Here is a 16,548-nt window from a genome sequence, read left to right on the forward strand (position 1 = left end):
ACTTGCTGAATGGAGCTTATAAAGAAAAGCAATGAGATGAAAATGGGTGCCTTTCCATTTGAACCATGACACGGAATATAAACATGAAAAGTTGGGGAAAAAAAACTTTAAATGGCCCATTTCTCAAAGAAAATCTATCTTCAATCTCACAGCTGGTTAGCACCAGCAGAAACCTTGTTTGGATCTGCATGGCCCCAAGTCGAGAGTCACCCATGGAGACGTTTCTTATAGGGGCAGCTCTGGCACAGGACAGAAAAGCAATCAATGGACAACACTCAGAAAGCTGGGCTCTTGCTTAGCTGTGTCCTCCCCCCGCTCTCGCCCTACATGGTATCTAAGACTTCCATCACTGCTGGTATGTCCACTTGGATTAGCTTGGGAGAACACACATAGAGGGAAGAGAAGAAAAAGGAAGAGCCAGGAACATCAGAATTAATAACCTACACACACAAGCCTCAGGGGAGCTGTGTGAAGCTTCGACACAGTACCGCACACATACAGAGACCTTCATGGGTTCCAACGCCTTCACAGAACATCATGGGATCCAGAAGCCGAGGAAATGGCTAAGAGACTCACCCTGTGTTCTGCATTTGGTGGGATGCTGGGACCCAGGTCTATCCCCCTGTCATCTCCCTAGATTGAGCCAGAGGTGGCTAGTGGTGTTAGCTCACCATAAAACCAGTTGATAACATCAGCCCTGATTCTTCCACGGGGTTGAAGAGCCAGACCCTAGCCCCAGGAAGTGTACAATTTCCTTGAAGATCAGATGGACGGATGACTAACAAGACAGATTACACTAAATCCAAATGTTTTGAGGAGGGGAGAGATCACTTCCGGTCACGGCAGTTTCACAAGGGCTGGGCTTGGGGCTCCGGGTAGCGTGGAGGGCAGGGGAAAAGTCTAAGCAAAGGTGGCAGTGTAGGTGCCTGGCAGACACTGAGGCCACATGGGGTGAGGGGAGGGTTGGGGTCCTGGGACTCAGGGCTTTGAATTCCAGGTTAGGACCCGGGACATGGGAGCCAGAGCAGGGAATGGAAGAAGGGCAGGGAATTACGGAAGGAGATGTGGGGAGCATCTTAAAAGAGAATGTTCAAGAGCAAGGAAGGCTAGCCCATTGCTCCTTGGACCTAATGCAGAGAGAGCAGCCTGAGCAGTGTAACAGGGACGAGGCAAACAGGGGCAGTGCGGCCGCGAGCTCAAATCTGCAAACCAGCGGACCTCTCACTGCCAGGAGAGCCACAGCAGAAGACCTGTGTCTTAAACTGGCCGCCCAGAGTTGCAGAGGACACAGTGACACGATGTTCACATGCTGGTGACCCTCTCGTTTCTTCCAAAGGAGCAAGTGAAAAGCTCTTGTCAGTGGGGAGGGAGAAGAAGGAACGTGGCTCTGTGCCCAGCATGTGGCCTTGGGCCATGGCCCAGTTATTGGGGTGCATGACCTGGGTCCTGCTGCCAGAACTGGCCTTGTCATGCCTGGGATGACTGCTGGGGACAGGGGCCCCTCTCCAAGGTCTGACACTCAGACACAGGCGAGACAACCCTCTGCATCCAAGATGGCATGCAGGCACGCCCTCTCTGTGGGGGACACAAGAAAATCCTTGCAAAACCAGCTACTACCCTGTAATAAGCATGAACATCTCCTCACAACAGGAGGCCCACCACACGGAAAAGCTGGTTTGGGGACAATCAGGTTGGTTCACACATGGGTGTGCTGGTCGTGGCCACAATAATGGAACAGCCAAAGGCAGGACCCTGTAGGCATAATAAAGCTGGATGACCGCTCTCCACAGAGACTTAATCTTCTTTCTGGACTCTTGACACTTCAGAAGGAACAGTGTGTCACTTCTCTGTTCCTGGCGGTCACTGTCCTGAAGTTTTAGAGGACAAGTCTATGACCTATACACGAAGCAATGCACAGAATAAAGAGACAGCCTGATAGAAGTGCTTCCGGCCCCGGCAGCTGTTTATTCCCCGGAGCTGTTTCCATGGGTTCCCCCATCCGGCCATTGCCAGAAATGACTGTTACCCTGCTGGCCATCCTGTGACAGGATGAACAAATTTATCTCTTTTGCCCCAACGCAACACAACACAACAAAAACAGGAAGAAAAACCAGGCAAGATAAGGTTTAAGGGTTTAATGGCATCAACAATTTCCTTAAGAGGTCTTGAAGGGTAAACAGATTTAAAGGTTTTATTTCTAACATTTTAATTTAATTTTTTGATGTAAGTAGCCTGAGTTCTTAGTCCTCATGTGGATTTGCGGCTCCACTGCCACGAGCAGGACACAGAGCTCTCCCATCGCCTCGAGACCATCCTGCTGCTGTTCAGCGTGGATAGTCCACTTCCACAAGAGAGGACATCTGAGCTCAGAGCCAAGTCTATTTATATTCTAGGGGGTCACTACTTGGTGCATTTTTATTTGCCAATAGAAGTTCTAATTGACAAAAAAGAGAGCTAGAACTCCTTCACTGGAGGTCAATGGAGGACGAACAACGTCCCTGGTGTTCTGGCCACAGAACTTTTATTTTACGGTCCACGTTTACATAAATGAAGTTGTGTGAGACTAAAGAGTACACGTCCCCAGTCACAAGGAACAGGACCAGAAGGGGCGCCACATATGGGGGATCCCACGGACCAGTCTATCTGCTGCCACTGAGCACACACCCCCCACGCACCTCTACCAACACACATGCCAATACACATCCAACACACACACTCACATATCCAACATAGGGACACCCAACACACACTCATACAGGCCAACACATACCCACATCAACACACACTCATGCCAATACTCACACATCCAACACACACACATACCCAACACACACTCACATATCCAACACACCCAACACACACTCATACATGCCAACACACACCTGTACCAATATATACCCACATCAATACTCATATATCCAATGCACACACTCCAAAACATCGAACACACACACACACACCAATACACACACACATCCAACACACACAACACATACTCATACAGGCCAACACATACCCACACCAATACAACACACACCCACACCAACATACTCATACACCCAACACCCACACCAACACACTCACATATCCAATACCCACATATACCCACTACCAACACAAGCTCACACATCTAACACACATACACATCCCCACTCATAGTAACACATATCCACACCAACATACACCACACCAATACTCATATAATACATACACCAAACACACTCAATACACAATAAACCCACAGCAACACACTCACACATCCAGTATCCACACACAAGCACACCACACACACATATGTAAGACACATACAATACAGTTATACATACCAACACACCAACACCGATACCAGTACTCACAATACCAAACACACATTCAACACACACACACATCCAACGCACACACATTAGACACACATTCAACACACACCAACATACACTCACAAATCCAACACTCACACCAAAACTACTTACATCCAACACATGTACATACATACCAATACACACACATACACACACACCTGCAGGGGGTCTCTGAACAGTCTCTCAACATCACTCCATTCTTGGCTCCCTGACCCTCGTGGTGTGGGCAGAGATGGGGAGTAGGATGCAGGAAGTCACAGCAGGTGTCAGATGCAATCTAACTTTATGAGGCTTCCAGCGTGCCGTTCCCCACTCTGGGGCTTCTGTGTCCAGCCTGAAGAGTGCAGGACCTTAGGGCTGTTCTCATGTTCACCAGTGGCGGCAGCAGGATGGCAACAGCCCGTGCCCTCAAGTCAGGAACAGTGCCCCCGCCTTTCTTGCCAAGCCAAAACAGTTCTGTCACCTGTCCTTCCCAACTCAGAGGGGGAGATGTCACTCCTCTCCTCAAATGCTGACCCCTTCACTGTTGAGTTGGATACTGACCCTTCCTGACACTGGAGGAAACCCACCAACCATGCTCCAGCACGCAGGCCCTCCTTCAATTTGGCACCGACTGAAAGTAAAGCATGTGCTTGGCCTCCACATCTACAGAGATGAAAAAGAAATTGTGCGTGATCCCAGGAAGCTTGGGAATACTGGGGATGCTGCTCACTAGAGACACACTGACCAAATGAAACAGATGCTACACCTGACGCACGTTGTGAAGGGAGCCCAAGGGGGAAAGCATGATGGTCATGAGAAGCGCCCCAGGCCGGGTGGCAAGGTACACACAGGTGCGTCAGACACAGACTGCTCCCTCATCGAGTCTCCATAACAGCTTCTGCAGCCATTGTGATTCTTCCCTTATTGGAGAAGAGAATGAGGCTCAGAGAGGCATGGAAACTTGCCTAAAGTCACACAGCTATAATGTAGCAGAGCTGGAATTCAAAGCCAGGCCTGTTGCCACATATGGTAACGATGAGAAGAATAATGACAATGATAACAGTAGTAGCAGTAAAAATATTAGCCGCTAACATTTACTGAGAGCTTCGCATGTGCTGAGCACATGTGGAGCAGTGTACGAGCAGCCCCGTTTTCCGCAGGAAATCTTTGTTCACGAGCTCACAGGTAGGATGACTAAGTTAAGGGAGTCCTGTCTAGCATGGGTGTAAAGTCCCCCAGATGGAGAGGCTGATAAGAGGTTAGAGGCCCAGAGGATGGCACCATCTTCACACCCTCAAGGCTCTCCAGTCGGATCGTGCTGTGCTCAGCCCCTGCTCCATGCTAGGGGAGTCACTTCTAATTTTCTGCAAAGGTATAATGGGACATGACAGATGTTGGCTGATTTCAGGGAACTAATCTGTTAAAAGCCGAGTCAGCTGTCTTCAGGTTTTAAATTGAAATCTCACAGGTGGAAAGGCAAGATGGGAATGAATGTTTCTGGTGAGATGTATACACTCCCAGGGGGCTGCTACTGGGGTCCCGTATGGTCCAGGGTTCGGAGCTCCCGGATGCCAGGGGCCCGGGTTTTAGGTGACCAGTGAAAGACCGCAAGAAATCGGGCAAATGAGGGCATCTGCCGTGTGGCAGTGTGAGCTGGGCTAAGACACACGGGGACACTGGTGCCATTCACTCATTCAACAAAGGAGCCATAGGGAATGGTGCCAGCACACCTACTGCCCGTGAGTGCAGAACACAGGGAGAAGCAGCTCCTGCCACCTCCCTCCCCTGCTTCTGACAAGCTCCCATGTCAAGGTCCTCAAGCCCCGGCCCCCGGATATTCTTTTCCAGAGCCCAACCCATCTTCCATCTCCAGCTGGCACTTCACTAGCTACAAATGGGTGGGGTGCTGGCAAGATTCATTAATTTTAGTTTAAAAAAAAATTAGCTTTTATCAGATCTTCAACTTCCAAGCAACCAAAGTTTAGAGTTCAACTCTGAATTCTTGGCCTATATATTCCTTAAATTTGCTTGAAAAGGTATTCCCTTTTATTCTCTTTCCATTTAAAAACAGGTCACATGTAATTGGTGGGGAGGACCCGGAGGTCTGGGCAGAGTGCTGCAGCACACACCTTGGGCCCTCCCAGGGCGTGTATTGCGTTCCCTCTGATTTCAGCCGCCGTCATGTACCACGTCACCTTGCTTTTCTGCTTCAGCCTCCTCTCAGTCTGCCCTAGCCCACCCAGTCCTCACACCAGCTTGGCCCGCACAAAGGTTCACAGACCTCAACCTCTCGGGGACCAGAGCCCCAGCCTCTTACCCTCTGGGGCCCAATCCCAAAGGCCTTCAGTGGGCTCCTTGGAGGTAGAACGGGGCAGCCCCCTAATTATGGTATCACTTCCCCATTCTCTTGCTCCTGTTTTCTGAGATCTTCTCCGGAAAGGACTCTCTGTACCCAAGCTCTGTCTCTATCTTGGCTTTGGGGATCCCCAACCTAAGACTTTCATTACCACAAAGCCACCATCTCTGTCTCTGCCTGGGAATGAGGGTCACAGGCCAATACCCAAGACCAAGAGCCCCGACCCTCCATCTAGCTTTAAGATCAGCCAGCAGCCCAAAGGGCTGAAGGTGAAAGGAGAAAGGAGACTCCAGGCTTATATTGTACCCTCTCCCCTCTTGGTTTAATGAGAGATGTCTACACTGGGCGGGCAAGGACAGCAGAGCCTGGCACACCCAACCACTGACTCCCCTAGGACAGCTCATTCCATTACAGATTTGGGGGCAGAACTGCATAGTTGAAGGCACTCCTACTCATTTCTTCAAACCTCAGCACAAAGCACAGTGTCTGGCACATCTTCGGAATTCAAAAAATTACTTGTTCGATGCATAAATGGGGATTATAGCTCCAAACCCAGCTGTGGCTACAGGGAGAGCCTGGTTGCCACCCGGCAGTAAGTGCTATGTCTACTGGAAATCACCCAAAGAGTGACATACGTTGTCATCTCTGCTGCTCATCTGCTATCTCCCCCCACCCAAGCAGCCCACCTCTTCCTAACCACCTGCTTCCCAGTTCACCAACACACACACCCTCTCCTATCTTACCAACTATTTTGGGATCTTCACTGTCACCACTGCTGGGGCATAAAGGGGTCTGACTGCAAGCAATGTACCAACTGTGCCCCAGAGAGGGGTTGTCAGCCACTCAGGTGAATGATCCATGGTTCAAAGCCAGGTGTCACTGGAGGCTCTGCTTCTCCCATCTCGACAGGGAACATGGTACACCTGCCAAGGGGCGGAAAGGTGACAGATTCTGCAAGCCCCACCATCTAGAGCCACAGTTCTAAAAGGATAAAATCATGATGATGATGATAATGATGTTGGATAAAAAGGGGGGGGAGAAACTTGTGGAGTTGCTGGATCGGTTTATGGCATAGACTGTAGTGATAGTTTCATGGTATATACTTATCTTCAAACCCATCAAGTTGCACACATTACCTACACTACAGCCTTCTGTATGCCAATCGTACCTCAGTAGTTTTAATAGCAGAGGTAGCCGTAGAGTTTGTTTAAATGCATGGCACCTGGCCCCACTGCCAGAGAGCCTCATTAGATTTGTTTTGCAACCAAGGACTCTGCATTTTTGAGAAGTACCTGCGTGGTTCTGTAGTAGGAGGATCCTTGGATTACACTTTGGAAACAACTGGTTTATACCTTGGGCTCACTGCCCAGTGTCCTGGACGTATAGCAGGTATCCTTGCTGCAAGGCAGGAAACTGGGCCAACTTTCTGGGGCATGGAGACAGCTTCTGTGAGGTTGCTCAGGTGTGCTCACATGGTTTGTGAGGGTGCAGGTTACTTCCGTGTCTCTGAATGGAAGGTGTGTGTGTGTCCTTGCACGTACACGCATGTCTGCTGCATGTCTGTATGTCTCCTTCCATGTGATGCTGTGGTGGACACTCACATCTGCGTATGCCATACATGGGCTTATGCTGTGCTACTGTGTTTGTGAGTGTGAGTACTTGCATATGGGTGTGAGCATGCATGTGTGTGCAGGAGGGAAGGGGGCACCTGGGCAGATATACTCAAGTACATGCAAAGCTTCCCACTCTAGCTTCTCGCTAAAGAAAATTTTAATTTCAAATTATTTCACCTTACAGTTCAAGGTCCTAGAGACAAGTAAAGGGAAACTGAAGATAATCTAACAGCCAGATGACTTACTGGTTACTTCTTCTCGGAAAAGCAAAGCTGCAACCGAAAAGTTTTCACATGTTTATCACCGTCTCCCTGGGTGGATGAGATTGTCAGTGGGTTGAATATTTCACCGAATATCCTCAAAGTGTAAACTAGAGCCTTTTCCTGTTATTATCAGCTAGCAATAAAAGTAAATTAATTGAAAAAGCTAACGCCTGCAATGCGATTGCTTACAGGGTTCTTTTTTTCAATCAAACCTATCTTCTAGTCAGGCACCCTTCCCTTTATACTTTATTATCTGCACAAGTTACACAATTTTTGAAACTACTGATGTTTATGGCTTTATGAAGCTGTGTCCCTTTTCTGAAGTGAGAGTATGGCATTTTGGCATGTGCCATGCCCCTTGTCCCCAACTGATAGGGAGGAGATTATGGAGGGCTCCCAGTTTGGGCTGAGGAGGCCAAGCTAAACCCATAGGAGAAAAAACAGTCCCGTGACCACAGGGCAAACCATCAACTCTGACCAACCATATGTCCCAACACAGGCCTTGGTCATAATGGGGTCCAGATGCAGGAGTGTGGATGGCTCACTCTGACGTTCACCAATGACTCAGTGGAACACAGTCAGCTGGGGACACACAGGGGGAGCACTGGGGTGGAGCCTCCCGACTCCCCCTCTGGAACCTATCACTCAGTAGCAGGGGTGGAATTTGACACCAGGTTCCAAAGAGATCAGAGCTTCCGAATTGTGCTTTAGAGAAAGCAAAGTCAATAAAAAAAAGAGAGCAAAACAAACACAGAAAACTATCCCCTCTGGGCCAATTACGCAGTCACAGTACCTGGAAAGTTCAAAGCACTGAAAGTGTTCACATTTATACTGTTGGGATGGGCATTATAATCCAAGGCCTCTGCCTTTTATTCCTGAACTACTATTGTCTCCTAGCCTCTAGGTTCCCCCAACTTGTTTTTTTTTCCCATTCCATTTGCTTAAACTTCCTTAACATCCTTAACTTCATTTAATTACTCTTGTTAGATCCAAGCCAACACCTATATTAATATTCTCCCCTATTAGACCTCACTCCCCTAACCCTTACTTTCTGACCCAAGACTTCAACTCTTTCCAGATATCACCATCTTCCCTTATTTGTGTCAATCCTGGGGGCTCCCAGGCTCCCTCACCACTGTCTCTCACTGCCTGTAAGACCCACCTCAAGATTCCTTCAATAAATCTTCCCTATTAACCCTCTGGCAAAGTCTTTTCATTGACTTTGAATTTCTCTAACTGGTTTTTCTCATGATTTGTCCCCTACAGGCTCAATGAATATCTACAGAGTGATCAAACATTTGCAATATCATAGCATGAGAATTATACTCTAGGGGATTTGTTTGTGTCCTCGATCACTTCAGAGAGACCATAAACTCAAGATTAGAGATCTTCCTTTACTTCCTTCCCATTAGCAGATCTACCACAGGACACACAGTAGGTGCCAGTGAATAGCACATATACCACAGGACACACAGTAGGCCCCAGTGAATGACTAATGAATTGGATTAAAACAGATCTCCACTCTCCCTCGAGCAACCATGTATCCAATCTGAAAATAATCTCTGCAACCAAAAGAATCAGACAAAAATAGGTTAGAGTATTCTGAAGATGGAGACTAGTGGACATTTATGATGTTCTAAATCTTATGCCCATTTTTTTGAGGTCTCAGTAATGGTCTTAAGTGTTCTAAATTAAGTCTAGATAGGGTATTTTGAACAGTCCAGAGCAGAAACAAGAAAATCTACACATTTTAATCACTGACTATCCTTTGCCTGAATGGTGTGTCTTTTTGTTTGTTTTCTCGGAGAGTAGAGCTTAATATTTGGTCTTGTTTTTAGTTTCCTGGTCACGCCAATAGTGGAAATACCCCCCACATCAATTTATTGCTTGCTGTCCCTCCACCGAAACAGAAAGAAAGAAAAAAAAACCAACAGAAAACCCCACAAAAACTGGCATCAGTGTAGACTCACGTAGGGAAATGGCAGGGACTTCCAAGGTGAGGTAACGGGAGTACCAAGGATTACCTACAACTCCATTTCTGGGGGTGTGAGCACGTGAAAGGTGACACCATTAAGGAAATCTCTTTCTCCCCAGCAGTGTTTCTCAGAAAGGGCCTAAGACCACCTGCACAAGCTCACTTCCAGTTCCTTGCGTTGAACTCTGTGGGCGTGTGCACGTGTACACACACAGGGTGGAGACTTTCTCTGGGGGCACTCTTCTGGAAATTCTGATTTGGTGGGTCTGGGGCAAGATCTTGGTGGAAATGTGTTCTTAACAAGCCCTCCTGGTGATTCTCATGCACGATACAGTTTGAGAAATGGCACGATTTGGCTGTTAACTACATAAAAGACCTTCAGATTGGAAGGTCAAGTAGGAAGAGGATACTCATGCATCATATGTAAAAAACTAAAAAAAGGAGCCTCTGTTTCCTGAAAAACACAGGCTTGCGTCTATAGGCATATGCCCCCAATCTTGGCCAACCAAATGCTGGAGTTCCCTCCCTGTGACACCACCTTTTTTCCCACGTACCTCAGATCAAGGACAGGAACGTTTCTCTGTCATACCGTTTCCATGTCACTTGTTGGGGAAGAGAGCATGGTAAGACATTTAATACTGTCCCACTTACAATGAGGGACATGTAAGTTTCCTCCCCTTTGAATGTGAGAGGCCTCAGTGGATGATGCATCCAGTACAGATATAGGGGGTCCCTGGGGATGCCAGGCCCCATGGAAAGCTAGATCCACAGAGTGTTCACTTCCCTACCCCAGGCAGCTCAAACACAGGCACAGTGTCTCAAGTTGTGGCTGAAAAATGTCTTCCTTCTCAGATAAACGATGGACAGTTGGAGGGTTTTCTCCTGTCCTGTCCCCTGCCCGCATATGAGGCAAAGCAATTGGGAAAATCAACATGATAAACATGTTCTGGAGTTGGCTGTCCCTCAGAGACAGCTAGGACTGGCACAGACAGAGCTGATGACCGTCCTCAAGCACCTGTCTTGCTTGCTATGGTAGCACACTGCTCCGGGGTTCAGATGAGGCCTGGGGAGGGTACAGAATGTGGCGTTCATGTTGACCATGTCCTTGAGACCAGAGCTGGGCATGGAGGCCCATCATAGGGATCCAAAGGACACTCTTTTTTTTGGCCAAGGTGACCACGAGGAGGAAGAGGTTAGCCTGCCCGGAATTTTAGGCAACAGTCATCTAAAGAAGGAGGTGACATCATACCCAAAGGGAGGGTCTTTGAGGGAAATGGGGGTACAGGGGCCAGAGGTAGAAGACAGGGAGAGGAGAGCTAAGGAGTGCCCTGAGACCATCTGCAAACAAGCCTTCCACACCCACCGGACTCCCTAAGGCTGGGTCCCAGGCACAGGGGCAGAGACCATCTGGGGGGAGAAGGGTGGGAAGTATCACTGGGGCACAAGATGAGGATGCGAGGACAGAAAGACTCCCAAAGTCAACTTACATCAAGTTTTGCCCTCAGTGTGCATTGCCTTTTAAAGAGTTTTTGAAAGTCTCTTTACAAGTTGCCATGCTTAGTTTCTAGTAGAGATGAATAAAACTGGTATCTGTTTGCTAAATGGCAACCGTGGGTAACTGAGTAATAAAAGCCAGAGCACCAGCTACTCTGCAGCCGGGCTGGTGACCCACGAAGATGTCCCGTGCTGCTGCAGCCCAGAGCTACCTTTCAAAGAAAGGCACTTTCTAAAGAGAACATGTGCCGGCTGTCTCACCCCTGCACATCCTCCTCCTTCAACCCTTCCCCCAGGGTTCACACAGGGACCTCTCCTGCAATGTCCAAGCCTTCCCCCCAACCCCACTGTGGCCACAGCACCGGGCTCCTGGCTTCCCTCTCCATGTGCTTCCAGAGCTGAGAGACAGACAGCAACGGTGAGCAGTAGAGCCTTCCCTCCTGGAGCTGGTAGGGAGGCAGGGAGGCTGGGAGGCAGAGGCCGGCAGAGGCTCCTCCTCAGCTGGGGTGGGGTGATGGTGCGGCTGGTGGACAAAGTGGGAAAGGAACACTGGGGAAGGATGGGAGTAGAGCCTAGAAGGGTCACTGCAGCTCAGGAGATGGCAGGGGTAGGGGTTGGGAGGGGAGGCAGCACAGAGCCACAACAGGGTCCCCGTGGATGGGGGGACACGACCTGTGGCTCAGATCTCTCAGGAAAGGGGGCGTGAGGTTATCCACCGAGACTCACAGGCTGAGGATGGGTAAAGGGGTCAGCTATGGGGACAGGTGACCAGTCAGCTGGGCCCACGTGACGTAGCCCATTTTGCAGCGTTTCTCTGTGGCCTAGAGGGAAGGGTGGAGAAAGCACACCTACGATCAGAGTGTCAGGGCACAGGGGCTCAGGCACATGAGTCTTGGGACTCTGGTTTTATGGCTATGTGGCAATCTCTTAAATGCGTGCCAGTGCTATCTTCTCACAGGAGTTTTAGGATGTTTCCTGCTAACCTCCACAATCACTGGACTGCTCGACATCCCCTCAAGCACAGCCCATCAATGTCTCCCCAGAACAGACTCTTCTGCTTCCCATTTCTCTCCACTCCTCACGCACTGACCACGAGCTGGCCAGTGAGGAAAGCACTCCGGCCGCGTCACTGCGGTCCACTGTCCCAGCAACCCTGAGGCTGGTGACCGGACTTCCCCAGCTTATGGGTGAGGAAGTGAAGGCACAGAGAAACAAGGCAACAAGGCTACACCACACAGCTTACTGAGTGTGGGGATTCAGGCCAGCCTTGGGTCTCTCGGACTCTAAAGCCAGTGTTCTCTCATCTGGGTCCCCACAGAGCTGCTGCTCCCAACCCCAGCTGCGCACTGGGATCCCCAGAAAAGCTGTTAGAAAGCACCCATGCAGGACCCCACACCCAGAAGGGCTGATTCAGTTTGTGGGGATTAGGACCCAAGCCAGGTTAGTTTTCAACACCATCCCTCACCCCACCCCATCCCCCATCCGACGCACAGCCGAGATGGGGAACCAGTCCACTGGAGACTCCAGGATGGTGAGGGCCTGGCCGGGGCTGTTGTGCCGCATGCTGGTGCCCAGCACATGCTGGAGTTCTTGCTGAGTGAGTGAGGAGCGTAAGTTTTGCACTCCCTGCCTGGGCGGCCACAGGCCTCCCTCTGTCCTGACCAAATCCAAATCGGGAGCTCTCTACTGCAGGCGGGGGCTGACTGGCCTCTGGGCCTCTGCTCGCCCTCCTGCCTCCCCAGGGACATAAAAGCCATCTTCCCAGCATCACTTTCACCCTGCTACCTGTTCTGGCACCTCAGTGCGTGCTCCATGGTTGCAACCCCTTAGTGTGATATTTAAGATCCCCCCGACACCCTGCTCCAAGCTACTCTTTCAATCCTATCAGCCACTACCCACAGATTCCCTGCTGTGGCCTAACGGGGGGCAGGTGTCCTCCTTGTCTTCCATGAGAGTCTTGGGTGTTCCTACAGCAGTGATTTCAGTAATGCATGCCCCTCTGGCCCAGCCTGCCCAGGTCTGGATCCTCCCTATGTGTCGGGGGACCTAACCCCCCCTGCCAAGCCCTGCACCCTGGCCTCTAGGCATCCCTTTGGACTCTGAACATCTATGCCAAGGAGCACACTGGCTTCCTTCTTACGTGGCTTCTAACCATCATTTCCATATACATGTCCTAATTGTCTGACTAAATGATGATGCCTTGAGGGCAATCCTGGAGAAGTGTCATTCACATCCCCCCACCCCCCAGCAACCACCACGCAGTGCCAGTGGGCCCTCGGCATCTCCTGTCCCTGAGCAAGCGCTCTTACCTGTAGTATCTGGACTGCAGGTAGGTGGAACACACAGCCTTGGACACATGACTGGCCGAACCGAAGTCGATGACCTTTACTCTGTAGGGCTGTCGGGAAGGATCTACCAGCATGATGTTTTCTGGTTTGAGGTCGGCATGGATGAGACCTAGGCTCTTCAGTTTCATCAGGGCTGTGGCTACCTGCTGGAGGACTGGGCGAATGTATTTGAGGGGCAAGGGGCTAAACTTGTTCTGCTTCAGAAAGTCATAGAGGTTCTGCTCCAACATCTCAAAGACCAAGCACGTGTGGTTCTTGTGCTGGAAGCATTCATAGGCGCGGACAAAGTTGTAGTCGTCGGCGCTCTCCGTGCTCAAGCGGGCCAGGATGCTCACCTCGATCTGACCTTGCCGGGCATATGACGGGTGGTTCTTCAGGATCTTGATGGCCACGATTTCGTTGGTGCCCCGTTTCCAGCACTTGACCACTTGCCCAAATGTCCCTCGGCCCAGGAATTCTAAAACTTCGTAAGTGTTGGTCATGGAGCACAGCACCTCATGCTGAACCAGCTGGTAATCACCTTCGCTGTTAGAGCCACTGTTTTTGGAGGTGGCAGTCGATGTGGTGGCAGTGGCTACGGTGGCCCCACTTGCATTATTCTGAATCATGGGTGGATGCTCTTCAATGATCTGCACGCTGCTTGTGTTCTCAATCTCCTCACTCTTACGCTTGAGTCCACATTTTTGGTAGGTATCAAGAAGGCTCACAGTGCTTCGACGCATTAGGTTATGTGGTCCGCCGAGGACTTGCCCAGTGACAGAAGTGCTACTTGCTGATGTTACAACTATGTGCCCGGTGCTTCCTGGGAAGATGATGGTCTGCTCGTAAGGTAGGCTTGGGTTTGGGATCGGCAAGGAGGTGCTGACGGTTGTGGTGGCTGGCTGAGAAGGTGGTACGTTCTTGCTCTGGCTATACACTTTGCTGTGGGAGCCGTACCCAGTCATGTCCCAGGTGGAACTCGGCTCTACTTTCAGTTTCTTCACACTACAGAAGGCACTTGATTGAAGGGTGTGAGGGGAGAAGACTTGCACATGTGAGGCCATACCTACAAGAAAAAGAAAGGGAAAAATCAATATTTTAGTCACCATTGAATGAATGGATTCAGCGATTTGTCTCAGTTCTGGCCAATGGCTTGGGTCCTACAGAATACTTTCACTCTACTTCAAAGCAAGGTTGGGAAAGAGAATCTATTCCCCCTCTCCGCCAAGCTCATTCTGGCCACTCAAGTTTGGGTGGGGCCAAGGAGTTCTGGTGTTCAGCCTTGCCACAATTAGGGGGATGGGGGAATTGTGGAATCACTCAGGAATACAATCAAGATTCAGATACAGAATTAGAGTATCAGGACTTTGTTCATTACTTATCTTTTTATAAATATTGTTCATGATAGAAACAGATTCTTCCTCAATTCTCACTGGGCTGCAATCCTACTAAAACCAACTGTATTAGGTGACCCAGGTAACTGTTATATCCGAAGTTGTCCCGCATGGTCTACTACGCCTTGTCACACACCCTGTCAGGTTAGCTCATTTGAAGAAACATCTTCCCACATAGGTCTAATCATGGAGCCACTCAAGATGTGCTAGCTTCTGGATGAACCATAAGTACCCCCTGGGATCTTAGATATCTTAAATGAATTCTGTAGAGCTGAGTAGATCAGCAGTCGGTCTGATATTTTTTTTTTTTTAATTTTTTTTTGGTCTGATATTTTCATTTAGGTGGCCTAAACAAAACATCTGATCATTTATTTTATATGTTTTATAACATTAAAATATTTATTTATTTTGGGGGAGGAGTAAGTAGCACCATTCACGGGCACTCACTAACTTTTCCTGCTAAATTCATCTATTAATATGTTTATCTAGAAAGTACTGTTATTTCATACCAACACCTCAGCCACAATTGAGATAACCTCAGAAATCTATAAAACCATAACTCTGGAATAGTTGTATGATTTACAATTATGGTGATTCTAGAAACAACAACAACAAAAAAGTCAAGAAAACTACCAAGAAAAAATAAGACAATGAGGAAGGTAAGTTCTTAGAGATGAAAGTAAAGACAAACACTGCTCATCATCTAACTGCAGCTGATAAACATTTCTCATAGAAGCACAAGGACAGCTGGGTTTCCGTCAAGCACCACTACTATCTAGCCACCCTTATGTTCATGTCTCTGACTCCTTCGCATTAGCTGGAGTGGTCATTGAACATTTTCCTTCCCACTCTGTCACCTGTCACCCTGGCCACCCTCCCTCTCCCAGCAGACATCTTCCACTTTGTCCAGGAGTCCAATGTCAGCAACCTTGCTTCCCACCTTTATTCTCTTCATTTCAGAACATTGCAGAATCTATATCCACCCCCATCCTTTTTTCCTTCTCTCCGGTCTCAGAGGAAGCTGTGTCTCTCCTTTCCAACACCAAGATATCCTCCCATTTTCATGATTCCTCCTTTTGGATTCCCTCCCCTGTCCTCTCCTTCTCTTACAGCTTTCAATTTCTGCCTGTTAATTAGATCCCAGTCCTGACTAGGTACTTAATAAAGTTTTGCCGAGTGAATCAATGACTTAATCTTTTTCTTCTGCCTTCATGTGTGTGTGCACACACACACTCCCAACTTAGAAGCCAAGAGGAGTAACAGCCATCCTCTTCCCCTTTAATTTTTTCCGTCTTCTCACCTATAATCAGTGGTCATGCTCCCTTTCCCTTTCAGGCTCATTCCTTAATCTATGCTCCCTCCCACCCCTGCACATCCACACACTATAGTTCTGTGTTCTTAAAGGTAAACGACTTCCTAATTGCCTAACCCAAGGGCCTTTTTCAGCCCCTATTCCCCTTGACCTTCCTGCAACATCTGATATGCTGACCACAACTTCCTTCTTGATGTTCTTATCTGTGCTTATGAGAATCTGTAATCTCCTCCTCCAATGTGTGATTGCACACTGTGTGCCTCAGTGGTTCCTTTTCCTCTTCCTCCTTCAAAATGTTGGCATTTCCAACATTTTGATTCTGTTCTCTCTGGAAGACATTCATTCAAACAGTTTGAGCTGTCATGTCTATGCAGGCAACTCCTGCCTTTATCATGGGCAGGCTCTCCCTCTTTCCTTCCATTAATATATTTCTGCCTCCTGCTACATCAAAGACTATCTTCCAAAGCTGAACT

The 16,548-nt window shown here is 48.9% G+C and overlaps 1 protein-coding gene across 17 annotated transcripts in view; it reads right to left on the reverse strand.

Moving 5' to 3' along the window:
- The window catches only part of HIPK2 (homeodomain interacting protein kinase 2), a 193,158-nt gene that overhangs the window by 121,397 nt on the left and 55,213 nt on the right, over positions 1-16,548 (reverse strand). For all 17 annotated transcript variants that reach the window (XR_012007922.1, XM_072777403.1, XM_072777416.1 and 14 more), the window contains one exon: positions 13,352-14,435. Coding sequence is in view for 16 of the 17 variants with exons in the window: in XM_072777403.1 (XP_072633504.1) it covers positions 13,352-14,435 (1,084 nt within the window). In the remaining variant the exon portion in view is untranslated. The remainder of the gene's footprint in view (positions 1-13,351; positions 14,436-16,548) is intronic.

The sequence above is a fragment of the Canis lupus genome, chromosome 15 (genome assembly GCF_048164855.1).
Source record: "Canis lupus baileyi chromosome 15, mCanLup2.hap1, whole genome shotgun sequence".
NCBI classification, from domain to species: Eukaryota; Metazoa; Chordata; class Mammalia; order Carnivora; family Canidae; genus Canis; species Canis lupus.